This window comes from Exophiala aquamarina (assembly GCF_000709125.1).
Source record: "Exophiala aquamarina CBS 119918 chromosome Unknown aczIA-supercont1.12, whole genome shotgun sequence".
In the NCBI taxonomy this organism is placed as follows: Eukaryota; Fungi; Ascomycota; class Eurotiomycetes; order Chaetothyriales; family Herpotrichiellaceae; genus Exophiala; species Exophiala aquamarina.
Window position 1 is genome coordinate 263417 of NW_013550576.1, and position 26133 is coordinate 289549.

At 50.8% G+C, this 26133-nt stretch overlaps 7 protein-coding genes across 7 annotated transcripts; 1 reads left to right on the top strand and 6 right to left on the bottom strand.

Moving 5' to 3' along the window:
* Positions 1-794: 794 nt before the first annotated feature.
* A1O9_10097 (potassium/sodium efflux P-type ATPase, fungal-type) lies at positions 795-4237 on the bottom strand (the record flags this gene model as incomplete). The annotated part of the gene is made up of 5 exons (XM_013400833.1): positions 795-1019; positions 1102-1869; positions 1916-3406; positions 3493-3685; positions 3744-4237. The coding sequence occupies 5 exons, from the start codon at positions 4235-4237 to the stop codon at positions 795-797; spliced, it is 3171 nt and encodes a 1056-aa protein (XP_013256287.1).
* Positions 4238-5440: 1203 nt separating this feature from the next.
* Positions 5441-7449, top strand: A1O9_10098 (uncharacterized protein; the record flags this gene model as incomplete). The annotated part of the gene is made up of 3 exons (XM_013400834.1): positions 5441-6555; positions 6623-7007; positions 7102-7449. 3 exons carry the CDS (start codon positions 5441-5443, stop codon positions 7447-7449), a joined length of 1848 nt encoding a protein of 615 aa, XP_013256288.1.
* A 2025-nt stretch (positions 7450-9474) lies between these two features.
* Positions 9475-11270, bottom strand: A1O9_10099 (uncharacterized protein; the record flags this gene model as incomplete). Its single annotated transcript, XM_013400835.1, has 4 exons — positions 9475-9650; positions 9710-10141; positions 10194-10699; positions 10840-11270. The coding sequence occupies 4 exons, from the start codon at positions 11268-11270 to the stop codon at positions 9475-9477; spliced, it is 1545 nt and encodes a 514-aa protein (XP_013256289.1).
* Positions 11271-14459: 3189 nt separating this feature from the next.
* A1O9_10100 (uncharacterized protein) lies at positions 14460-17427 on the bottom strand (the record flags this gene model as incomplete). The annotated part of the gene is made up of 2 exons (XM_013400836.1): positions 14460-16364; positions 16411-17427. The coding sequence occupies 2 exons, from the start codon at positions 17425-17427 to the stop codon at positions 14460-14462; spliced, it is 2922 nt and encodes a 973-aa protein (XP_013256290.1).
* Positions 17428-18692: 1265 nt separating this feature from the next.
* Positions 18693-19155, bottom strand: A1O9_10101 (40S ribosomal protein S19; the record flags this gene model as incomplete). Its single annotated transcript, XM_013400837.1, has 2 exons — positions 18693-19069; positions 19116-19155. 2 exons carry the CDS (start codon positions 19153-19155, stop codon positions 18693-18695), a joined length of 417 nt encoding a protein of 138 aa, XP_013256291.1.
* A 1090-nt stretch (positions 19156-20245) lies between these two features.
* A1O9_10102 (CMGC/MAPK protein kinase) lies at positions 20246-21469 on the bottom strand (the record flags this gene model as incomplete). The annotated part of the gene is made up of 4 exons (XM_013400838.1): positions 20246-20622; positions 20673-21054; positions 21108-21303; positions 21354-21469. 4 exons carry the CDS (start codon positions 21467-21469, stop codon positions 20246-20248), a joined length of 1071 nt encoding a protein of 356 aa, XP_013256292.1.
* A 1602-nt stretch (positions 21470-23071) lies between these two features.
* A1O9_10103 (protein transporter sec24) lies at positions 23072-25936 on the bottom strand (the record flags this gene model as incomplete). The annotated part of the gene is made up of 2 exons (XM_013400839.1): positions 23072-25297; positions 25346-25936. The coding sequence occupies 2 exons, from the start codon at positions 25934-25936 to the stop codon at positions 23072-23074; spliced, it is 2817 nt and encodes a 938-aa protein (XP_013256293.1).
* Between the last annotated feature and the right edge of the window lie 197 nt (positions 25937-26133).

Consider the following 26133-nt stretch of genomic DNA (forward strand, 5'->3'; position numbering starts at 1 on the left):
TATCTGTTCGCGTCCAGGGCTCGCGGATTCACAAGATACGATCTCGGGCATTTGATTTCCAGCAAAAAGTTCAACGCGTGGCTCTTGCTTTCTGCTTTCAGCAATATATGGATGGGTGAGCGATGTTACCCAGCATTTATTGTCGGAATTTTGTAATTGGATACCCGGGCATTCCCAGATCCACTAGCACAGGTGTATACAGGCACCGATCTTCCCCATTGCTCCGGGGAATTGGCATTAACAATTCATGTCTGATAGAGGTATCCTTAGGCATCCCCAGCCTCTTGATTGAGATATATATGTAGGCACCTATTCCCCCAGTCTCAAGGGTGGGGGACAAGCATCTTATTCAAGAATCAACCCTCTCCAATAATTCAGTCACATTTTCTGTTGGCACGATATTCGGCCTCCCTTGCACCCCATATCGAACTACCGAGAGCGCCTCGATAGACTGTCCACTAAACAACTGCTGCCTTCTAGTAGACATTGGGAGTTCCCACCTCCCCAAACGTGCAAATTGCTAAATTCTACTTCTTCAATTCATCGAGGCATCGACCGTCTCAGAGGCAGACGAGACTTAAATGATGCTAGCTTGTTGACCGTCGATGCCCGGAGCGTCAGGGATGTTGGTTCGAACGTCGACGTCCAAGTAAAGCAACGTCGATAATGGTCTATCATTCATCTCTCCCAGTCCCCTCATGCCAAGAATAGAATTATGATGGCGTATTCACCATCATTCGCACATTCTTCGGTGGGGAAAGGGCGAGCCTTCACTTCTCCTTATGGCATACCGTTCAGTGTTTGCGGAGGGGGTCACCGGCACGTTCATCGAAGTCGGCGAACGCCATTTTCTCCATATCATCTGGTGTGACTCCGAGCCTTATTGCACGCCGACGGAAGAAAATCCGCTTGCCCCATTTCCACGTCTCGCAGCCCAGGAAGAAGAGGAACGCCTCAACAAAGACGATGCCCCATTCCCAGGATATTCCAGTGTGCTTGAAAACACTATGATTGATGACCTGAGAAAGAAAATCATTTAGTGATCAATCAATGAATTTTTGCAAAAGGACTAAAAGTCGCAACACAAAGACAAAGACTCACAGGAATGTAAATAGTTGGGAAAATCGTGACGAAGCCGGCGATGATGGCCCAAAACAGGAATTGATTGCGCCAGACATCGTGCATCCACTGGGTGAAGTATCTAGTGCTGCCGGGCTGCATCCGGAAGAAACTTCGGCGAGTGTCGACCATTTCCCAGGCGAGGAAAAGGGCAAACCAGGTCAAACTGACGAAAGTGGTCGCTCGAGCTCTGAAGACGGTGTCGCAGGCCTCAGAGTAAGAATCGTTACAGTCAGTCCCTAGGTTCCCGTCCCCGAATCCGTAGACAACTAGGAGGAATGACGACAGGCAGAGACTAGCCATCCATAGACCATATGCGAGCATATCAAAGCAGACTTCCCACGTGAAGACTCCTGTCTTAAGTGATACCGGCGGTCTGCCCAAGATATCAGGCGCGGCAATCTCCAGACCTAGTCCCATATCGGGCATACCGGAAGTGATCATAATTACCCAAAGGATTTGGACTGGTGCTAAAGGAAAGACCGATAAGCCAGAGCGGTCCTTGAATGCGAGACCGATAAGGAGGGTACAAGCTTGAGCGATATTCTCTGCGAGAAGATGCAGGACAAACTTTTGAATGTTGTCAAACATTCGTCGGCCTTCTTCGATGGCATTTAGGATCGAGGCGAAGTTATCATCGGTGAGAATGATGTCAGAAGCATCTTTAGCGACATCAGAACCACCTTGACCCATAGCAATCCCAATGTCGGCAATTTTCAGAGATGGAGAATCATTAACGCCGTCACCAGTCTATATCTGTTAGGAGGCATTACTATAGGGATTTAGAGTCACATACCATAGCCATGAAAGCGTCTCGGCGGCGGAGAGCCTCGATCATTCGAACTTTCGTGTTTGGTGCGCATCGAGCAATTACTAGAGGTAATGCGGAAAGTCCGTCAAGCTCTGCGTCAGATAAGCGATCAAATTCCTGGGCAGTCATCACCATGTTTTGCGCTGCATCCTGGGACATCATCTCCATCTTCGGCGGCAGGATACCAACTTGAGCGGCGATAGCCCGAGCTGTGCCAGGATGGTCGCCTGTCAACATGTGAACCTTCACACCAGCACGGTGGCATCTCTTCACCGCATCTGCAGACTCTGGCCGAGGTGGATCATAGAGACCAATTAATCCACGGAATATGAGGTTTCTCTCCACTTCTTCTCGAAGAGGAGGTCCATCCCGGCTTGCCCTTCGGCCATCTCCAGGGCTGTAGGGTCGACTGGCCAGTGCCAAAACTCTGAGCCCCTGACCGGCAAGGGCTTCCATGTTTTTCAGAATTTCATCTTTCATATTGTCTGTAAGTTCAACTGCGTCTGGACCGTCCCATTTAATCTCTGTACAAGATTCAAGCACTCGCTCGACCGCGCCTTTGGTGTAAACCATTTGTTGCTTTGTTCGGAGATCTTCAAAAATGACTGACATCTTTTTCACATCTGAATCGAAGGAATATTCGCTGACTTCCTTGTACTGCCTGTTTTCTCCATCGAGAAACTTGTGTCTATTATAGTCAAATCGAGAGGCGAAAACCTGAATTGCGATTTCCGTGGGGTCCCCCAGCGCAGTCCAGATGCCCTCCTTGTTAAGATGAACACGAGCAAGATTGGCCAGAGCTGCGACGAGTAAAAAGTCGGTCAACTCAGGGTTGTTCTCGATGAGCCTCGAGTAGTCCAATACAGTGCCATCGTGACCATCCTCCGTGCGTCCGCCTGATGGTGGTGTCTCAGTGTACATCAAGTCTCCAAGAGTAGGATTAAAGGGTTCACTCGAAGTACCGACAGAGTATGTACCACGTGATGGGATCCAACATTTCCTTGCGACCATTTTCCCTTGGGTGAGAGTTCCTGTTTTGTCTGAGCAGATATCGGTGACAGCACCTAATGCCTCAAGTGATTTAATGTTTCGAACGATAACGTTTCGCTGAACCATTCTTTTGGTCCCTACGGCCATAGTGATTGTAAGGACCACGATCAGAGACGCTGGAATCATAGAGAGACCTGTAGCGACAGCATAAATAATGACCTCGGACCTATTAGAGAATTCATTTGCGGCAAGGACAATAATAGCACAGACAACCGCAATACCAAATAATAGTATCGCAAGACGAGATAGCTTCCTTTGTAGAGGCGTACCCACATTGACCCCTAAGAACCGGCCTACTGCGTCAATAGAAGTAAGGCTCCAGGATTCGACGTGCCGGAGAGGGTGCGCTGTTCCGTCGTCCCGTCGCTTAATCGGGCGCCTTTTTGAGCCGCTTTGTCGAAGGGCAGATGCAATAGATCCGATTTCCTGTCAGTTTGTCAAAAACCCCGTCCAAAAATAAAGGTGGCGCGGATATTGTCTAACGAAATAGAACCGCTTCAGAGTATACTCACAGTGTACATACCGGTTGCGAAGACTATGCCTCTTGCGCGACCTTTTGTGACAGTGGAAGAGCTATAAGCGATATTTAATCGATCACCAGGCCCAGTATCATCGTCGAACGTAGCCTCTTCATCTTTGGTAACTGGCAATGATTCTCCGGTGAGGAGTGCTTCATCGGTCTCAAAGTTGATAGACTCGATTAACCTTCGGGCCATCAGTCACATAAAATCTCGGAGACACCCCCATATCCAGAGTGACTTACCTCAGATCAGCGGGGACAGTGTCACCAACTTTTAGCTCAACAAGATCACCGATGGTGAGTTCGGCAGTGGGAATATTGAGGGTGCTGCCGTCCCGCACAGCGTTCGCAGTTGGAGACGAGAGTGAACGCAGGGAGTCCATAGTCTTCTCGGCTTGGAATTCCTGGAAAAAGCCGACAACGATGTTCAACACAATGACCGCGGTAATCACGCCTCCTTCAATCCAGGACTTGATTGCGAATGAGACAACCATTGCCATGATCAGTACTAGCATCATTGCATTGGCAACTTGTCGCAAGAGAATCTGAAAGGGCTGAACGCCTGGCCCGTCATCCAGCTCATTGCGGCCATATTCTTCCAATCTCTGGCGTGCTTCTGTTGAAGTCAGACCGTTTTCAATATCGGCGTTGAGTTGTTCAACCAGACTGTGTCTCTCAAGAGCATGCGCGGGCTGAGTGAGACGCTTGTTCCCCTGGCCGGAAACGTGATTCTCCATGGGTGTTGATGTTCTCAATGAAGGTCGACTGGAAGGCATTGAAAGACGAGCAGCATAGTGCTGAGTTGATATACGATCGAAAATTCTATCCGGTGTAATCGGCGGACACAGCGACTGGCCAGGCATCCGTTTCGCAGTCTTGGTGTGGCAACTCTTCCGCATAAGAGCGGGACCGGGGCTCCTTGGCGCACTGCACCATCCTGCTAGGCAGTTCCACTACGGTAGCACTTGAGCCCTCTATACAATGCACATGTCTTGTCGGCCTGGTACTCGGTACATTTGCGTAACAGACCGTGTTGGGCCAAGCATCTCCAGGCTGTTGCGTTGCCGCGCGGAAGGCGAGCTTCCTCACCGTGGAACATACTGGTGGCATTCTGCGTGAGAGTGTGAAACGGACTGAACCCCGAGGACCTGGTGCTCGAGTCAGAGATGGGCCCTTCGACAAGGAGCAATCAACTTGGCGTTGGGTTTAAGTGGATGATCAAACGAGGAAGGCTCAACTAGCCTGGTTGGCCGCCAAGCTTCGATAGGCAATGCCAAGTTTATGGCTCCTCCGTCTTACCGCCCGCTTCTCATTGGTTCTGCACGCCAATGCCAAACTCTCCAGAGTCTTAACCGAACGCCGACCATACGTCAGATCGTGATGGAAAAAAACAAAATACAAAGAACCGACACTGATAAGAGTGCTCCGCGGGGTATCAGTGTTTCATAGGCATCTAACTTATCACGGTGTCTGCCTTTTTTGTGACCGGGCATACCATTCACCTGCTCTACGCCGCTTGATCCGTGAACCTCAATGTGCCCCAACCCCAGTGCTCTGAAATGCTCCACAAGGGAGACAACGAACGAAGTTCCCTGAGCGGTCGTCCAATACGGAAGAAGAAATCGCACCGCCGCTCGCCGTGGGCATGCGATGAATGTCGTTTACGAAAACGCAAATGTGACGGTGCTCAGCCATGCGCTCCCTGCCAGACAGATTCTCTTGGTATGGATCAATTCTCCGATCCCATGGATTAAGACTTTCTGATTCCGATGCTTATTCTATGCAAAGCTTGCCGTTATCAATTCCGCAGGCCGGCCCCCCCTCCAACGCAGAGAATTCGTATGCTAGAGGATCACCTCCAAGCTGCTCGCGCTTTCATACAGGACCTGCAAGCGAAAATCCCTCCAACTCCAGGGATTAACTTTGAGACTGTCCTGCGGATGATCGACTTTACATTACCGGAGACACCCGTAACAACGAGCGGCACAGAAGATGGGCCGAATCAGCCTCGTCTCGCCAGCATGATGACAGGTTGGGACCGGATCATAAGGACCGCTCCGTGGGCCACCAGCTTCTACGGCGCCTCGTCCGAACTGTCCTTTATCTTACGAACGCTTGAGATGTTCCAGAAGCACGAGTCAAATCTACACCCCCAAAGGTTTGCTGTGGTCGCTGGTTTGTTCGATCTCCCTATGCCTGCACAGATGCACCTGGACTCATTGCAAAATAGAGCTCTGCCCTCGCGGACCACTGCGCTCTTGCTGGTAGAAGCACTGTTTGCAAGATGTCACCCGCTGCTAACATTTCTACATGAGCAAGATTTCCTAGAGATGGTAAATCTTACTTATGAGTTGAACCCCTCGCCTAACCCAGCAGTGGATCGTTTTCTCCCCCTTCTCCATTTTGCTTTCGCATTAGGCTACTTGTTCAAGTTACAGTACCACCGAGACGATGGTTGTCATAACGTCCTTGGAGAAGCGGCGAAACAATTCCACGCTGGCCATGGCATGATGGAGTTCGCTTACAATAATGATTTGACGTCCCTCCAAAGCCTCCTCTGCGCCATTGTATTCTTATTCTCAACTTCTCGAGTCACTTCAGCCCATCCACTTATTGGCATAGCCTGTTCCACCGCTCTTCGCCTGGGCTTGCACTCTGGCGTGAATGAGGATCTCCAACTAGCTGCACATGAACGTAAAGCCAGAACTTTAGTTTTGGCCGCGGTTCTCAGATTGGACATATATGCGAGCCTCATTCTGGGTCTTCCTCCTTTCATCCAGAGAGACACAGTAGACCTGTCACCCATCACGCTCCTCATGTCCACGAGCGAGAAAGAGCGTGACTTCGAAACGGCAGTGACCCTCAAACATCTCAGTCTCCTTGAGATTACCCGGTCGAGCCAGAAACAGGTCTTTTCAAAGGAGCACAGCACCGACCAACCTGCCGAGTCTATTGATATCAAACATTTCGAAGATGCCGAGAGAGCTCTTCGCGATTGGAAGGAAAGCCTATCCCCATTGTTGGCACAGTTGGGCGACAGCAAGAAGCATACGATGTGAGTTTGGCCACGATTTCTTTCGATAGCTATATTGCCTAAGTTGGTATGTACTAACTGATTTCAGCGCCAAGTATGAGCTCGAGATGAGCTACAAATTCGCACAGATCGTCGTGTTCCGGCCGCTCCTGCACTACCTACGAATCATGGCGGATGGAGGCAAGATCTCGCTGGCGCAGTCGCAATATGCGCTCGCGTGCATCAAGCTGGCGTCGACCACGATTCTACGATCGGAGGAAATGATCAAACAAGGAGGCGTGGTCCACCCTGGATCGTGGACAACCGTCTACACCATCCTTCTATCTGTGATGTGTTTGATCTTCCTCATTGCTGCCCACAATGGTACCTCACAGCCTAGCGAGGCATGGCAAAGAGCTGCAGCCGGGATCAGGCTGATCGCCACCTGTAAATGCGTCGACAATTGCTCCTCTGCTGGTTTACTCGTCTTAAAGGTAAGTGTATCTCTGTGGGCGTGGTGCCTGAACCCCACCAATCTCAAGCAATAAGGTGGAGGAGATTTTTGACGTGATTTCTCTCTTTTCACAGATGCTCATCAGTGAACTCTCCCACACTGTCGATTTCGACATTGACCGAATTGAATCTTCGGTGATCCGCCTCTGCCAAGCCAGTGTCGAAGACCACCAATTCATGCAGCAGCGGCACCAGCACATTTCGTTTACCCCTCTGTCAGATCACCTAGACACCTTTCCCCTGGGCATGAGGACGCCACTGATGGAAAAAGTCGAAAGTGCTTACTTGGTCAACGGCGATCCGCAGAATGAAGCCGACAAAATGTTGGCACAGGCGGAGGAATTGCCTATGGAATTTGGCTTCAACGATTTATTGAACCTGGATGATCTGTTGGATGTCCAAGAGGGATTCGCCGACCGTTGACGGTCTTACTAACTAAATCGAACTAAGTATCTTTGGCCTTCACAATGCCTGTGCACTTGAGGCTTTAGCTGGAGGGCTACTTCCGTACCTGCTTCAATGATACTTCCCTTCTCTTTCATTATGCACACTATCCGTCCTAGACTTTGAACGTACAACTGTTTACCGTCAGCACCGGCATGCCGATAAGAGTGGCGTGACGAACTATCATATCACGTCCTTGTGAGGAGTTTCGAGAATGTCACCATAGGACGTCGACTAGTCCACTCAGGTCCACCGCGAGTGCGGCAGTGTTGCTCTCAGCGACGCCCGAACACACTGTTGCAGATCTGTGTTGGCTTCGACCATATGGTCGCCTCCAAACGAGACAAAGTCAACTGAATTGTACAGTGGTACTTGTTCGTCATCCCTCGCTCTGCCAGAACCGTGGTCTCGGTCTTGGCCATGCACTGGAGCCACCCACCGCTGGGAATAATAGGGCGCTAGCACGATAAATTTGCTGAGTATGTGTTGCTTCAGAAGGTGGAGAAACGAGCGTGTTACTTTGCTGTACATGGAGCGCAGATTTCTGTTTGTTCTATTGTTAGGCCGACCCCGGACAAGTTTGATATGCCCAGAGGCCTTCCATACCTGCAGATGATTGAAGCCAGCGAGAGAGCCGGTTGAAGGTGTAATTGTTGAAAGATTCCCTGCCGGCCATTTGGACATTGCCCTTTGGCGAAGATGTTCATCTTGAAATTCAGAAGTTGTGATGGCTGTTTCCTGGACACCGACGTGTCCATGGAGAAGCTTTTGTTTTGGACTCAAGAAACGAATTGATCAACTTAGATGGAGCCCAAGATGCTCCGAGAGAGACACAGTATTCCAATCTCGTCTCTGAGAGGAAGTCCGTTGCATTTACATTATATTGCCAGTTGAATATAAAAAGGGGGTGGGGTTGGGCGTTTGTGTGCGAAGAGGCCGTTGCTTTAGCCAACAAGCGCACGCACGGGTGATCATGGTCCATGGGTAAGTCGAGATCGCCAACAGTATCAGACATGACGCACCAAGTCTGTGACTTGTTCCAAACAAAGCCTTGCAGTGATACGCGATTCCGTGTTGTGGGGGTTAGGCGTTGCTGGCAAGTGTTTCATCACGTCCACCGCGCTGGGCCCTGGGACTGCCCTGATTGGTGCAACTCTCAATACCAAATTCGCAGGCTATCCGTTGTCGATAATGAAAAGGTCTACGGCTACCGCCTAGGTAAACAAGCTGAATGTGAATACCCAATTGAATGATAGGGTCGTGGTATTTTCTGGGGTTTCACAATTGAGAGCACAGATTGAGGTGCTGGTTGTAGACCATCCTCACAGTGGATGGATTTGCTGGATTTTGGTCAACTGATGTCTCAAAAGCCACGTGAGCGTGTCTGTTATGTACAGAATCTTGTTGATCCAGGCGTTGTTATGCCACTGTCTACGCGTTGAAGCTGAATGGTCTCCTGCTTCGCGCCGTATCTAATGGGGGTTCTTAACGAGGCAGTTATTCTAAGCCTCGTCAGCTCCGTTAGTAGCTTGGCCACTCCACCATCGGGGATGATACTAGCTACCGAGGTAGGCCTAGCCCCACGAAGGCATTTGTGTGCTGTTTATGCGGGCTTACCCGGTCCTCCTCCCTTTGATAGGGAAACCGACTCATTGAAACTATTTCACAGATGATGGAGAAGAGGTATTTCGGTTGCCGAGTCAGGCAAATACTTTCTCAAAGTAAAGCGAGTGATCGTCGCCCAAGTTTTCGAGTGCGAGTAGTAGCACCTCACCAAATTGAGTTGCAGTCCTGTCTTTCATTATATTCAGGGCAGACGTACGGAGTACTATATGAGCCTAGCGAGGTCAGCGTCAAGTATGATTTGACCTGTTACAACATGCTACATCCAATGGTATAGCTCAATGAGACGCATCATGAACTCTCGAACATTCCGCCTATATATCCCACTAAATGAGTGGCTAAATCATCCTCCCTCGGACATACGCACCGCGCCAAAGAGACCTAGTTCGTTCTGAAGTTCAACGGTCCCTGAGCATGTCTCAACTTTGCGCCGAAGAATTGGAGGAAGATGACAATGAGAAAAGCTCCACCCATGATTCCGGTTTGGATTCCGTACTCTGTCTGAGTACCTGCTTTGGCTGCCCAGTTGAGTTGGATGTATCCGACGATAAAGCCGCCTGGTATTGGAATGTGTTAGCAAGATCCCTACTCAAGAAGATGGAAGGAAGGTACTCACCAAGTGTACGTGAAAAGTTGATCCATGCTGCACACTCACCGCCAGCCTCTGGATACGAATCGAGGAGATAAGCGCCGACAGCTGTTGTAGTCACAATGGTTGCGAAGTTGTGCATCGCCCAGCCCACTGCAAGAACCCAGTAGGACCAGGTCCGAGCATTGTGAAGCGTCACGCCGATCAGATTATATCCGATGATTTTCAGCGGTAAGATCAGATACAAGATGATCAAACGGTTTTCGGGTTCAAGACGCCCGCCATGGCGTCTAGCATACAGTTTTCCAATCCAATCGAACAGGAAATGTCCCACCACAAGTCCAAGGACTGCGCCAACAACTGGTGCCGTGTAAATAGCTGCCAGGTTGCGGAAGGTGAAGTTGTATGCCGGAACGATCAGGACAGAGATGGTGGTGTTGTTGGCGATGGTCCACGGGACTGGAAACAGTCAGCAGATTTCAACGCAGCCTCATGAATGATATGGACCTACAGTCGAAGAAATAGAAAAAGCAGATCAAGAACACTGGTAGTTTGAAGATGGTGTATGCCAGGCGGCTTCCGGCCTCCAAAAAGCCGTTTGTGGTATAGTGGGTTCGGGCTTGCTCGACACCCACAACTCTGAGCAAACGATTCTTGCGGGGTGGGATCTGTTCCTTTGGTAGATGACGTGGATAGAATGTCTCGTCCCCGAAGAGGATGATCAAAGCAACTCCGAAGGAAATGATCCCGAAATTCAACCACATACCGGTCCTCCAGGAGTCTACACTAATGATGGCAGCCATAAACTGGGGACCGAGGAATGGCGAGAGGATGATTGCAGTTGACCAAATGTTGATTTTCCGAGGACGTTGGTGGAAAAAGAAAACATCGTTAATCCAAGAGAGTCCACTTGCCGCGCCCGCAACGCAGAACATTCCATTCAAGATTCTGGATGCCATGTATGACTCAAAGCTCTTGGCTGCTGCCGACCAGGCTGCAGTTCCTGCAGATAGACAGCTGAACCAGAATAGTACAGGCAGGCGACCGAAATATGCACCGAGCCACACAGTTGCAAGACCACCTATTCCAAGCATAAAAGTATTTCCATGGGGCTGTCAGCGTGGCCAAAGCGGGAAGTAGAGTCGACAATAACTTACCCAGCGGTGGCATGGTTGACTTCATCAGGGGTGATTCCCCATTCTATAGATTGAGGGATCAGCGCACTGGCACCTGTGGCAGCAGAGTAATCTGCAGTGCAAGCATTCACGGCGAGAACAAGCAAGATGAGCGTCTTCTTCACTGGACCCCAGTTGTACGGGTCTTCGGGACTTTCGGTTGGCTGAGGGATCAAGACGACACCTTTCTTAGACTTCCTTAAGATTACATCTGGGGCGAGGCCGAGTTTCTCTCGGAGTTGAGTTTCATCGAGGACATAGCCTTGAGTCTCACCCACGCGCTCGAGATCAATGCTAGCGGTGTGAGGAGCTGTCTTCTCTCCTTCCACTGCCTCTGCACTGGAGACGGAGTTTGCAGTAGCGGTGGGAGGTTTGAGGTTACTGTTGTCCCCATTGGGAGCGTCGGTCGCCATCTGCTTTGCCCTGCCTGTATTTATAGAGAAACCGACGAAGAGTGCTAGAAGGGACAATAAGGACTGGAAGGATCCAGGGAAGAAAGTGCTCACCAAAAGAAAGGGGAACAGGTTGTGGAAGAAACAGTGACAGCTGGTGGAGGGAAAGGGGCCGGTTCAAATAATGCACTCAACTGTGGCCCACCCCGAAAGAATTGTAATTAGAAGTTGACAAAACGCCTTGGGTTCGTTCTACAAGGCCGTGATCAACGAGAAACCCGGCACAGGTGGGCCTAAGAACACTCATGGGAGCAAGTACTCAGCTGACGACGAATAGCATCGAGTTTTTGGTTACGCGACTTCAGCGTGAAAGATGCATGATCTCAATTGGAACCAGACGGCCAGATATGGTTCGCGAATGCATGTACTCCGTACTCCGTACATAGGCGGACTGGGCTGGCTGGGAGATGATTCCCTCTCAATCAATCAAAATCCAATCCCCATCTAAGGCCGGACAAGGTTCGGACAAGGTCTGTGATTGACAGTTGACTCGAGTTAACTTTTCACTTTTCGACAAAACTTGTCAAACCCGGGGTTTGGCTTACGTTAGAATGGTCTCAGGGAAAGATACCAATCAGGGGCATTTGCGTGGCGCAAATTGAAAGCCTTGATTCGACAGATGAGGGAATGAAAGCAAGGCAAGGAGACCAAAGTTGACCCTCAAGCTACCCGCAGTGGCCTAGTTAGATTTTGCCAGTCGGGCGTCGGACAAGGCTAAAGCGTTGCTAAACCTGGCGGTCGTCAGGAGGGGCGGGATCCATCAGGCTGCGCTGGCCTGACGGCGCATGCATGTTGAATCCACGGACTTTCCAAAGGATTTCCCAATGGCCAGGCGACGAACAGCAGTTGCGGTGTGTGAGAGTTGGACCAGTGGCAAGACTGAGCGCACCCAGCAAGTTTGCGGTGAGGAACAATGCGAATGTGAGTACTCCGCATTCCGTACGAGAGGGAGAATCTTTCTGAAACCTCGCGGCTTGACGCTGGCTCGTTTGACAGGGGTTGAAAGATTGAATAATCGTAATCTTTGGGAATGGGCGGGCTACGCGCCAAGCATACAGGTATTTTCAACCTCGGAGCGTTCCCCATATTTCTACTCGGTATGGAGTACAAGCGTTCGGGAGCTGCCAGGCTGTCGAGCGGGGTCCAGCCATCAAGTCTTTGCTTGAGAGAGGAGCGACGGAGGGGGCTTCCAGGTTCGCTCCCCAGAGACTGTACGGAATACAGAGATACCGTACGCAAGACGGAGTATAGAGTTGGGGATGGAGGAGCGAGTTCCCGATGGATTGCACCTTCAGCTCGTAACTACTCCGTACCGTACATTACATAGTTCACTAGCTGCCCACATCTCGCCTCCAGGCCCTCGCGCCCTACCAAACAAGCTTCAGGTACAAGCTCCTTAGCCAACTTAGGCGCTGCTTTAGCCAAGCGCTATGCCTGGACTGGTAGCTGGCTCCCCCACAAACCAGTTGTATCTTCCGACGTCTTCAACCTGAGTGGCCAACTCAACATCAACTTCCCTTTTACCCCCGGATCTTTCGCAAGGAAATGGTAAGAGGTACGGATACGGAGCACATGCATGCAAGATCTCGAGCCATCGACTCACTATGTAGATGCTCACTGCTGGATGCAGCGGGCCCCAGTGCACCACCAAATCCGGACTATGCTGGTACCCCTTGACTACACAGCCAAGAATGATGGGTTACCTCTGCGATCCTGTGCCTCCCCCATACCCCAGACTTCTTCCCAAATCGAGTTGTTGGCTCTATCAACTCAACGCAGCATGGCCCATGCCTTCCCCGTGCACATGGACCTATCTTGGCTTGGGAAGCCATTCAGCTACCGCAAATGGGACAGTTGCCCGGTGCGACTCGATAATCATGCATCGGACAAGCACCTTGGGCCTACCCAAATCCACCTTCATGGCTTTCAGGTGTCGCATCCGATTTTCCAATCACCGATTATCGCATCATGCATCACATAGTCCACGCTGTAACCAAATCAAGTACTATAGGAAGGACAGCCAGGGTCGCAGTAGTCGGTCATATGCATCCCATCTGCCAATTCTCAGCCTTGGCTAAGAGTCTTGGGGATTGTGCCCAGCGTCTATCGCCATGTGTTACAATGTGAGTGTCCCAAAAGACCTGTCTAGCTATTCAAGATGTCGATTGGCTGTGCTTGCCGTCCTGACTGGAACATTCACTGCACCCCCAGCAGGCCGTGCGCCATCCGACCGCAGACCCGACAACCCCGTTCTGGCAACCGGCAACGTGTATCGAGATGGGATCTAGGTCCAGAAGTATGATCTGAGGACCACCCATCACAACTAGTCCGTCTTGCATGCAGTAGCCAGCGCTCTGTGTAAGAGAAACATGATGTCCCCGGATGAATTGAACGCAGGTCGGACAGAAGCATCCCTCCCAGAAACGCCAACATCACTTGTCCGATTCCACATACCACACCAGATGAAGTGTACCCTCTGCTATACTCTGGCATGAGAAACACTGCATTCTCTTCCAAGCAGTATTCTCCATTTTGACGTCGCACCAGGTCAGCCAGCGATCACTGGTACTAGGTAGGCTGACAAGTTGCGCACAAAAAACCACGTGTGGATGCGACCTCTTTTTCTCTCCTTCTGGAGGCACGCGTGTAAACGCTTGTGGAGTGGTGCATACTACGAGTCATTCCATCGTCGTAGCTGCCATCGAATACGGTTCTATGGCCGTGTCGGGACCAGCAGTCTATATCACCCTGCCAGCTAATCAAGTACCTAGGTACATTGATTCATTGACAGATTCTATCTCACTGGCGAAACAGAAAAGCCCCAGGTTCCAGAGACGATGAATCGACAGTCTGGGCCGAAATTCGACGCAATGAATACATACAATTGATGAGACCAGCGGTGACCTAGATACATAGATTCCTCTAGGTTAACATTATACAGGTAAGATATACGGACTTGTTTCTAATCTGCCCAGGTACCTAAAGTACCTTTGATGGGTTTATCTGGATTTCTAAACCTTGAAAGAACTACGGGTTCACTCAGTCCACCCACATGCAGCTCTGACCCAAAACTCGGGCCCACGACAGATATCAAAGACGTCCCTCAACAAGTGTCTCGGTATATCCTCACAAGCCGACCTGAGCTAGCCACTACGTGCCGAAAGCATCGCCCACGGTCCGCTTCATGCGCTCTCGAATTTCTTCCTCGGTATACTTATCACTGGCGGTCCTTCCAGCCAGGCTTCGGAACGACCACATTCGACTTCGTTGGTGCTCTAGTGCAGGCTTCACGGAAGAAGAAGAACCAGTTTTAATTTGTTGATGGCCAGTCAATGCTGCCGAGCCGCTGCCAAGGCTGCTCATGGAGGTCGAACTGCTGTAGTTTGTCATGCTCCCGGAGCTATCGGACGATGACTGTCGGGAGTGCACGCTTAGGCTGGGGATCACAATGAACTTGTGATCTTCTTGAGGTAGCCCCCTGGGCTCGATGGTTGATTGGGGTGTTGAGTGCGGCTGCGGCTGCGGCTGCGGCGCTTCGCTTGGTTGTAATGCTTGCGGATTTGGACCCACGGCGAGTTCTGCTTGTAGTGCTTCATTAGGCAGGTAGAGTGTAGGAATAGATGGCACCGGGGGAGGAGGAGCTTCGTTGAGAGTCTGTCGAGAGTGGCCGCGATAAGACGACAGCGACAATGCAGATTTCTCGTCGAGCGGGCTCAGTGCCCCTGACATGCTGTAGTCACCGTGATAAGCTGCATACCTCGCCGTTGGAAACGCCTGACGACCGAGGCCCGATCGTTGCTGATTTCTGGCTGTCGTCCCACTCGGAATGAAGTTGGTACTCCCCAGGGCGCTGCCCAGTGTCATAAAATCCCAAGCCTGGTTCACGGAGACAAGGCCGGCCACCCCTGAACCGAGAGCATCGTCTGAAGGTAGGGTGTTCAGGAGACGTTCAGAATCTGCTGCGAGCTCAACGAACGAGGTCGAAGGCGACTCTGTAACACTGGATGTCGGTGAGTGCTCTGGAATAGCAAACGGCCCGATCTTCATGGCACCGTCTGCAGTGAGACCAACGACCTCCTGGTTGCTGTCGACGGCCTCCAACATCAGACGGCTGTTCGCCGAGATCATGTTTTGACGTCGTTCCACTAAATAGTAGAACCAGGCACGGTCCGTGGTCACAGTAGCCGCCAGGCTTCGAAGCTCACGGTCATGTCTGGTTTCAATCTCTGCGAGTCTCCTTTCAGAAGCCTGTTTGAGGATGTTCAACTCCATAGCTGCATTCTGTTTCAGTGCCTCTGTCTGTGATCCGAATCGTTTGTTGATTGCCTCAAGTTTCTGCTCCCGTTGCTTGTTGAGTTCATCTCGCAGCCGCTGCTCTCGGAATTCTTTGTTTGGTTTGCCCTGAAGATGGAGCTGGATCTGAAGGAACATGTCGTCTTCCGCCTGTTCCTGTTCCTTTTCAAACGCCCTCAATTCTGACTTCTGCTTTTCGCCCATGCTGTCCGTTCTCCTCTTTATGTTGGCCTCCATTTTGGCGACGAGATCTAAGCTATCTTTCTGTTGTTTAGCGGTATATTCCTCATGTGCTCTTTTTTGGGCCTGCTCCGCCAGCAAATGCTTGTTATCGAGTGCATGTTGCTGTGATCGCATCAGCTCGCTAAACGCCTTCCGTAGTCCTTGTAGTTGTTCATCGACCGAGATTCGAAGCATTCGACGATACTCTTTTTCTTCTGCTTCCTTCTCGGCCTTCTTCCGCCCCTCTTCTTCCACTCTCAGCTGCTCCAATCGCTGAAGTTCCTCCTCTTCCCTACGTCTCTCAGCCCTGAGTCTCTCTGCTTCGCGTTGTTCCATTGCTTCGATTTCGGCAACAGCACGTGCAATTTCTTCGGCCTCTGCAGCCGCCACCGCATCTCTCAGCTCTATCTGGCGTCTTCGTTCTGCAATCCGTTGCGTTCCCTCATAGTCGGTGCACTTGCACGTCTTCCATTTGGAGCCACAGTAATAGCAAAACTGAGAGCCGCATCTGCATGCCATATGCCGACATCCTTCGGTACGCTGCAAAGTTTAGCTAGATGGGTGCACATGGGGACGACCAACGTACCTCGACCAATGCACGACACTTGAAACAGCGGCGCCATCCCTGCATCTCGGCCAGAGACAAAGTGGCCTCGAGGCCGTAATCTTCTGGGCAATCACTCGAGCGCCGGTGAGCTATGCCACGACATGTAACACAAATTTTCGTCGAGCAGTGAGAGCATCGGTGGGAGACAGTCATAAAACGTGAAGTTCTTTTCGGAGGTATCCACTTCAAACACTTGGTGTTGGGGCAATACCATCTATCCTCAGCTGGGACAGCGTATTCTGCAGCCGTCTCTTTGTAGACCTCTCTTTGCTTCTTGTTTAGCGGCAGCAAAACAGTTTGTAATGGGATCTCGGTGAGACAGCATTTCGGTGGAAAGCTAGATTCGGTCTGAAGAGCCGTTAAAACTAGCTCTTTCAAACAAGTCTTACAATATGGGTGACTGCAGGGAAGTATTGGTGTCTCGGAAGCCTGAAAGTCTTCAAAGCAGCTGACACATTCGACTTGAGGTTCCGCATTAAATGAATCTTGAGCTGTGGAATCCTTATCGAGCTTTGGTTTGAGAGTTGCTAGCAGATCTATTGTTGAGGCGAACAACCCTTGGCTGATGCTGTAATGACGCGCATTCGGCCTCCGCTTCTGCAGCGCTGATGGTCTTTCCGCTATCCGAGTTGGCGATGGTGTAAGCGAGCTGGCAACATCCTCGACTTTGGTGAAGTCTGGAACGAGAAGTTGGCCAGTAGGAGTATCACTTCCTGCACCACATTTATTGGTGCTCGACTTGTTGATGTCTGCTTCGGCCTTGTTCTGAATCTCAGTGGCAGAGGGTGGTGGAAGCTGTGCCAATGACCATACGATAATCTGCTTGAGTTTCTCGAGCGACTCGCCATCATCTGGAACAGTTTGTAGTTCAACGGGTATCTTTTCCTGGCGCCAGTCGTGTCCAGCATACAACTTGTACCCTGTCTTGAAGGCCTCCCAAGGCTGAGGAGCAAAAGGGTCTTCGGGCCGCACAGTTACAGTAGTTTCGTCCGACATTGATAAGTACAGAAAACGCTCAAGGAGAGCACTACCAAAGAATTCAAACCAAGTAAGAGCTCTCGTAACATTAAAAGGAAGATAGATACGGATTTTGGCATTCTGACCATAGAGGTATTGGGCATTGGGAAAGGCTCGGCAGGCAGTTGCATGTGACACTGCCTCGAACTAGGGAGACAATTGCAAACGCACAGTCGGGAGTTTGCTAGTAGTATGTTGGAGAACTTCTTCCCATTCCCGGCAAAGAGCTTCCCATGTTCCTTGGATGACTGTTGTAGGTACGCCCAGAGTCACTGATCCGCAAATGTGCCTAGCACAGCAATGTTGTGGCATTGCGATGCTTGCAGCCTGATTCATGAAGTCAAGAAGAGAGATATCAGAGTCGGCGTGTGTCCACGGCTTCTCTTCCTGATTCCGCCCATGGCTATCACAGCAACGAAAACGCTAGCCGATCACCTCGTGATTGACGCCTGGCTCGGCAGTGCAATAGAAATCAGCCTCAACCAGTACTGTCGGAGAGAAAGGATAGCCTGTGCCGAAGGCTTAAAACACTGTTCACTAGTGGACGGTGCTAGTGTCAAAAGCAAGACGGCATTGGCTCTCACAAGGCTGATACACAGTAGATAGACGAGTCAAACGAGTCAAGGGCTCCTGACCTGATACTGAGAGCTCCCAACTTGCAAGCTAGGAAGAGGCGGCAAGTCTTCCTGCAAGGCAGATTCGCCAAGCCTCAAATGAACGGCGAATTCCGAAACGCCCCTTGGCAGCTTCCATTGGACGCTATGATCACGTGGGCGTACTTGAAGTGGCAGGACCAGGTACTTCTTTCGAGCTTCAAGAAAGTGTAGGAAAAGTTTAGTCAAGAGATGCCAGATGAACTCCTAAGTTCATAAGATGTGGCGTCATCGCCATCGCGTTTCTCTGACTCCAAAATTGGATTGTTGTCCAGCTCATTAGTATCGAGTGATGTGGCAGAGCAGAAGGAGGCTTAGATAGAAGGAATTGTTGGGAAACAGAGCGAGAATCAATTTTGAAATGATTTCATTGAGCCCCTCTGCCAGGACTGTGCAAAAGAACTCCGTAGATAGGGCACACGCCTTCTCCAACAGCCATCTGACTCAGGTTTTCCTTCCCACGGTGCAAATGCCGCTTTTGAAGGGTAGGATAGTTCTAGCCTCCTTAATGTAGGCTCGCCTTCCGTCTGGCACGATAGTGATTTTCACATCCTTTGAACACACGCCACGTAAACTGTGGAGTGGGAAAGTCTATTCATCATCAGATTCTTCGTCGCCCTCCACAGCCGTCTGAGCGATTCGGTCCAAGTCACGCTGTCCGGCCTGGGTGATTCGTCGTCCTCCCTTTCCGCTTCCAGCCTCCTCATCATCCTCAAGCTTTTCAACAATCCCCAATTTCTCTAGGGCTTGTACAACTTTGCGGTCGACGGAGCCGGAGGCATCCACGTGGTGCGAGGGCCTCGAGCCGCGGTTCTTGGTGCTTCCATGGACCTTTCGGAGACGGCCAACGCCAACAGACTTTCGTAGGTAGATGTGTCGGGCAACGGCCGCAGCTCTTACGTAGAACCAGTCGGGGGATTGTGGGGGGAGTTCGTTGGAGTGGGAGGTCTTGACCGTATCGACCCAACCTGGATTTAGGGGTTAGCGAGAATGTTTCTGGATATCTTTGCGCACAGTGTGGGTCGTAGCCGAGCGAACGCGGAGGGAGCGGCATTCAGAAGAAGGCCAGAAGAGTTGTGTCAAGAGTTCGAGGGTATCTGACCTGGGATTTGAAGTTTGCCCTGTCTCTTTAGGAAATCTGCGTATGCAATGATGAATTTTTGCGCCTAAATTATCACAGCATGTCAGTAGAGTCCTCTATATTGTGATATATCGCATTCGTCGATCTCAGATTCCCAATGTGCGTCGGAGCTCGACATGGCAGCGAGGAGGGAAACGTGCGAGGTTTGTGTGGGGAATTTCGAGGCATGGTTCGCACTCACATCGACATCTCGAACGGTGACACCACCCATGATTGCGACGATAGAGACTAGACGGTCTCGCAATCAAATGTACGGTCGGAATAAAGGGTTGATAGGAAGTCGTCGAAAGATGTTTGTCTTCCAAGAGAATCGCAGTGTGGGTAAAAAATGCCTAGCGAATAATCCAATATGGGTTAGTACAGGAATATCTTGGCATATTTGCACCACTACATTCTGATGCACAGTGGGTGGCGCTGGTCTAACTCCCTCCTCATCCCCCAAGTCGCGAAAAGACGTGAGATTACTAGTGTAGTAGCACAAATAACTGGTCGACCATGCAACAAAATTGCGACTTCTCAAATCTTGGCCTGTGGTTTCTGACACCCATCTGAAAAGCTACCAATCACTTTTCTCACGGTTATCTGTGCTATGCGAATGATTTATCCTGTTATTACCCAACGGCTGGTGGTTCTCACAAGCTTCACCATTTATTCAGGGCAGAAAAGAAGTCGCCGTGAGTTCAATTGATTCATTGTTCCCGCAACTATTTCGCGAGTTGTTTTATCTGATGACCCCTATGCTCGTCCGCTCACGAGCCATCGGAATTGAACATTCATGCCTTCGCCTCTAACTAGCTCCGGTCTGGCCACGCACAACGCAACTTCAGGATTGGTGTCGCCAGGCGACAGGATGATGCGATTCTGCGTAGTTTACATACCACTGTCGTCGACTTTCTTTGGTTCCGTGACCATCCGCAGAACGGAATTCCGCGACAATCGAGAGAACAGTTTTCACTTATGGATCGTACATTTGCATCGAGCTATGTGCTTCAATCGTCCTGAATCATCTCATGATCTCATTCCAAATCAGTGCCTTCAATTCTTCTTTGCTCAGTTGATCTTTGTTTCGATCGAAGTCAAAAAACTCCTCGGGAATAGGGTCAGCCGTTGGCTCATCGTCCGGGTCATGATACGGTTCAAGGTAAGGGTGTTTCAAGGCCTCTTCCACAGTGATACGTTTGACTGGGTTGAATGCAAGAAGTTTCTCGAGAAGATCCAGTGCAAGATCGGAGGTCTTCGGGAAAAGTGCTTTCAAGGGGATCTTCTTCTTGAAAGGAAGAGAGCGAATATACTCGCGGGCACGACGGGATTTGATACCGTAGTAATCTTCCATAGTAGGTGTTCCAAGAACGTCGAGAATCAGCGTAAGTTGATGGTGATCTAAGTTCTAGTCAGAGATGCGTGGAAATGTTGGTTGCGATGACACTCACAGTCTTTGCCAGGGAATAGAGGCTTGCCGCTCAACATTTCTGCGAGAATGCACCCCACGCTCCAGACGTCGATGGCTTTGGTGTATTCTTTGAAGGTCAACATGATCTCTGGGGCCCGATACCATCTTGTGGCGACATATTCGGTCATGAAACCTGAATTATCATCGGTGGAAGCAGCTGACCGAGCGAGACCAAAATCGCAGACTTTGAGGTCGCAGTTGGCATTCAGAAGCAGATTGGAAGGTTTCAAATCTCGGTGCAGAACATTTGCTGAATGCATAGCCTTCAGAGCTCGGAGAGTCTGGTAAATGAAGTATTGGCAATGGTCGTCGGAGAGATCCTGCGTTCTGATAACACGGTGCATATCGGTTTCCATCAATTCCTGTAAAGAGCGGATCAGTCCCCGGCTCTGAGGGCGATTCTCGCTTGACTTACTTGGATGAGGTAGACTTCGGTGAAAGTTTCGTAGTTTCGTGGCTTTTGAATGTCGAGAATGGAGATTATGTTTTCGTGATTGAAATATCGTAGCAGCTTCATTTCTCGTAACGTGCGCAAACAAAACATGGAGTGATCGAATGGGGTGATTTTCTTGATGGCAACCTTCTGACCTGAGGGTTTGTGCAAAGCAGAACTGTGCACTTGAGGTCAGCGGTGTCCGTGTTGGCGCACAAGATATCTTACCAAACAACTCCGTACGCGCCCTCACCGATAACATCCTGAATATCATACTGGTCCGAGACATTGAACGAAATCTTCCTCGAGCCTCCAGTTTGAGATGCCTGGCCTTGTTGAGCCATTGTGTAGACAGATTGTACGAATCGGGCGGTGTTGTGCGGATTCCAAGTCGACGATACAGATCACCAACTGGGTGTCTGTAGTTCAGGGGCTCCGTAATATCCAACAAGTCGAGTGCTTGCAGTACAATGTAGTCGCAGCGAGAAGAGCGAGGAAAAGGTCGAGCCCAGTGAAATTGGGGTTGTCAGTGAATGTATTGGCAACAAATTCGAGCAAACCCCGTTCCTCTGGAACCTGCGCTTGGTTTGGCGAGCGATGGGCAAAACTCGAGGAAGACCTAGGGGTAATCGGACTTCGCTGATGGACGGTCTAGGTGGGTTGGGAATTTGGAGAGAGATTCAGGAGGCAAGAGCAATCAGGAATTCTGTCCAATGACTGGGAGATGGATTAGTGTCAGGATGTTTGCGGACGGTTGCATTCTTTGTCTAGGAGGTGTGACAAGAGATTGCAAGAGCCTTACATGAATAAAGCGGTCCCTTTGCTCGCCTGCGAGATGTAATGGAATTGAGGCGGTAAGAGAAGAATGGGAGGCAAAGAATGGTAATGTGGTCCACTGAGGGGAACTGTATCGCAAGTACAAGTGCAAATGCCAGTGCAGCGTAGATCGAGTAGTCACTGGTGTTGTTGGTGTTGGCAGTAGATGCACGGAGTAGGTTGGTGGGGTAATTATTGAGTGCGCAGTGCGGACGGATGTAGGCTGGAGGCTGCAGGCAGCGGGAAGCTCACAAGGCCTTGGGGGGAGGGTTAAGGTAGTGCACTCGACGATCAACAATGAGGTCGGTAGAGACGAGCTCTAAGTAGTAAGTCGTTAGTCCTTCGGTAGGAGAAACAGGCAGTCCCGGCGGTGGGTGTAGTGATTGTAATAGTACTCCGTAGCGCTGCTGATGCTACTACTACTATTGATCTCAAAGGAATGGATGCAATGGAGGAATTGGGGAACGAGAGAGAGGATTGACGGAACAGATGCAGACCGAACGAGGCACACCAAAGGTCGAAGAATGCCAACTATCAGAACTTCACATTGTGCAGAGGTGATATGGAGGTCGATGGAGTGTGTCTGACGAGGGCGTTTGGCTGGATAGGCGCTTTATGGGTGGAGCTAGCAGGGCCGAGGGAGGCTAGGGGCAAGCCTATCCACCACCTGGACAGCCCAAGGCCACGCTAAGCAGGGCGTGGCCTGGCCCCTTGCTGTATCCAGACTGGCCCTGACCACCCTGCGGCCACTGCCTCAACTCCAGAACACTCTTCCACAGGTCGGATCAGTGTTTCATCTGCTCGTGTCGCAGACCTACAACACCGAAATAGCTCAGGACCATCCATCGACGAGCACTCCGTACAAGGACGGAGTACCTTGTACGGAGGATCCGCTTCGAGTCAGCCTTCCTTTCCTGTCCAGCATGGCTACTTCTGCCAGCCGACTGAGCCAGTGACTGAGCCTCAAAGCGTCTCAAGTTATCTTCATCACGGAGTACTATGCTAGTGCTAGGAGCATTTGGCAGCCTTTTCAGCGGCGGGATCTTCTGTTTGTATTCGTCTATCTGGACTATTGCATGACCTGGTCGTACTTGTTAGCCGCTCACGCCCTGACATCTCAAATATTGTCATCACTGTACCTTCTCGCGGAGCATTCCCATCCACTGTTGAAGACTGACTCCTTGGTCTGCTCGATCTTCCACAAGCATCGTTTGTGCCCACAACCTCAGTCCCGGCTCGCCGTCCTCCTTAACCACATACAGATGGGGCACAATGATACTGCCAACCCCTTTGGCGCGATGATCTCGGCTCTTGGAGATGACAGCTCGTACCCTTTCATTAAAATCATTGTCCAGCTCAGGTACGCGTTGTTTTCCTACTTTCAGTTGACTTTTGTCAGGTAGTCCAAACACATCCATTACCAATTGGGGTACAGCATCTCGACCAACCCACAGGAACTGTGTCTGCCCGTCGTCAATCAGATACAGTCCGTAAGGTGCGATTCTTTCCGAGGACAAATTCAACGGCGGCGGGAGGATAATTTCCCCGGTCTTTTCATCGACAGTGCCTGCATCATCTGGCATGTCATGGAGAGAAAACAGCTTGGGATAGATGTACTGGATGAGTAATGGAAGCGGCAAGGTTGACAAAAGGCATAATGCTGCGGACCTCATGTCACTTGGAATTTGAGATGATTTCCTCAGTCCGAGGTTCTTGGTGACCGCAAGGAACAACACAGGCAGGGCTCGAAGGTTGGCAGGGAACTGAAGACCACCACCACCCATGCTACCGCCAGCGAGTTCTTTCTTGTATGTTGCAAGAAGCTCAACCAACTTGCCCTGCACCAGGTCACGAGCACTCTCAAGCCCACCGTTGAGAGATCGTTCGACAGCCTTGTGGCTGTAGTATGTTGTGATGGCTTGCTGATCGGCCGATGCATAGACGTCGGCCAATTGTTGGGTGGTAGGCAGGGCCAGCGTCATGACTCGGATTCGTCGCTCACCATTGCACGTGGTGTGTAGAACTGCAGCCTGCATGCAGACCACCGGCTTGGTGATGGTCTCATCAATGGCGACCTCGACAACATATGCTTGATCTCTGGGGAACGCTGGAAAGGCGCATAAGTCGGAGCTACGGTTGAAAAAGTTGCCATAGAATGTGCTCATTCTCAGACCCGTTGTGGCTCGGACACGGAGGACGGCTTCGAGGCCGATCTCAGAAGACAGATAGTCGGAGAACTCTTTGGCAAATTTCATGGCATCGTCCTCTCGTGCCGCGTTCCAACCAGGGTAAAAGTACGTCTGACCGCCAGTATATCTCGGAAGATTGCTCAGGGACGCCACATCCTGGTATTGGGATGAGAATAGGAACATGTCGACCGAGATCTGCTGTTTAGAACATTCAACGGCAAAGCTCTTGTAGAAACTGTTACCGGTTTGTAACAGGCTGCTTTCCTTTGAAGTCCCAAGCAGCTTTTTGTCCTCACGCATGTCCAATTTGCCGTGGCCAATATTAGGAAGTGACGCGGTCACAACAGTCATCTTGCCGCCAACCGGCCCGATCAATTTGTGACCAGCTCGAAGTGCCGAACCCATAGCAGATGCTCCATTTTGGGTGTTCTGGAACATTTCCTGGAGCTTGTCGAGGAAGCTCTCAATGTTCTCCCGGCATTCAGAGAGGGTGACAAGCAAGTCCGCTGGAGTAGGTAAGAATGCTTCTTCAAGATCACTAACAACCAACATGCTGGTCTGCGCATTTTCAGTGCCATCTCGGGGAATATTGAAGAAGTGAAGGCTTGAGTCGACCGCAATGAATCCGAGTCGCGTACGGCGGTCTGCGTTAGGTATTCTGTCCAAGCTTTCTCGGATACAGCGGGCCGTGGTTGCAAGCAATCCACTGGTCACGGCAGCGTAGCTTACGTCCAGCAAGAAAAGGTACACCAGTGGTTGTGGGGGCCGGACCATGTATTCCTGAGGAGCGATAAATTCCACCACGGCGTGATTGAGATCAGGTCTTTGCCAACGGTCAAGACTTTTCTGTGTTGCCGCATCCCAGTCAAATGCCTGTGGAACGTCATTTGTGAGATTACACATATTGCACCGCCATCGATGACCGTGGTCGAGGAACGTGACAAAAGGATTGATGTAGGATCGACATCTTCTGCAACGGGAGATGACTTGATCTGGCACGACCGGAACTGGATCCTCCACATCATGCAAGGATGTATAAGGTTGAATGACTAGTGCGAACGGGAGCTTTGACTTTTTGAGAAGAGAATGAGTCGTGGGCACGGCGTTCAAGGTAGATCGAACATATTTTGGAGGGCAATTGGCATAGGGCGACGGAGTTACGCTTGTCTATCAAAGGTCAGTACTCGGTTCGGGGTCTAGAGGGATGTGACATACATTAGCTGGGATAATTGCCGGTGGGGGAGGATAGTCCAATTCTGCAACATTCAGAGGCTGGTTAGACAAATCCGTTGGGTACAACTGATTCAGAACAGGTGCACGCTGCTGTTGTTGTGCCGGTGGTGCAGCAGGGACAGGTTTCTGGGAGAGGTCCATTTGACCAAACTGCTGGGTAACTCCACCTACGCCACTAACCCCTCCAGGTGCAGGGTAACTTGCGCCTGGTGGTTGATATCCTCCCCCTGCAGGTTCCTGGCCTGGGTACATTGGTGTGGCATTTTCCTGTACGGCCGCAGGATTCTGCTGATAGCCACCCTGGGGGTATCCCGCAGCGTCTTGTTGACTGGAAAATCCAGGATAGGCACCTCCAGCTTGCGGTTGGCCCCCTAGACCAGAATTGGCTCCTGCGCCAAATTCATATGCCTGTCCAGCGTACGCACGTTTCTTCCGGCCACCCTGAGCAGCGGCGGCGGCGGCTGGCAGAGCGTCTCCTGCTGGCGGAGGTGTCTGCTCGTAATTCTGATAGGGTTGCGCAGGAGGTTGTTGGCCATATCCTCCTTGCCCGGGAGTAGGATATTGTTGCGACATGATGGACAAACTCCAGATGATCACGTCGACTGGGTTCGTTCACACCGAATACAGACGATGCGGGTTGTGAGAGGGGGGATTCAAGGAACAGAGCGGTGCGGAGGAATGAGAGAGTCGTTTGTGTGGGCGAGGTTACAGGTGGACTATGGGACAGACAATGTCCATGCCGATTGCTGAGAAGTTTTGAAAACACGATT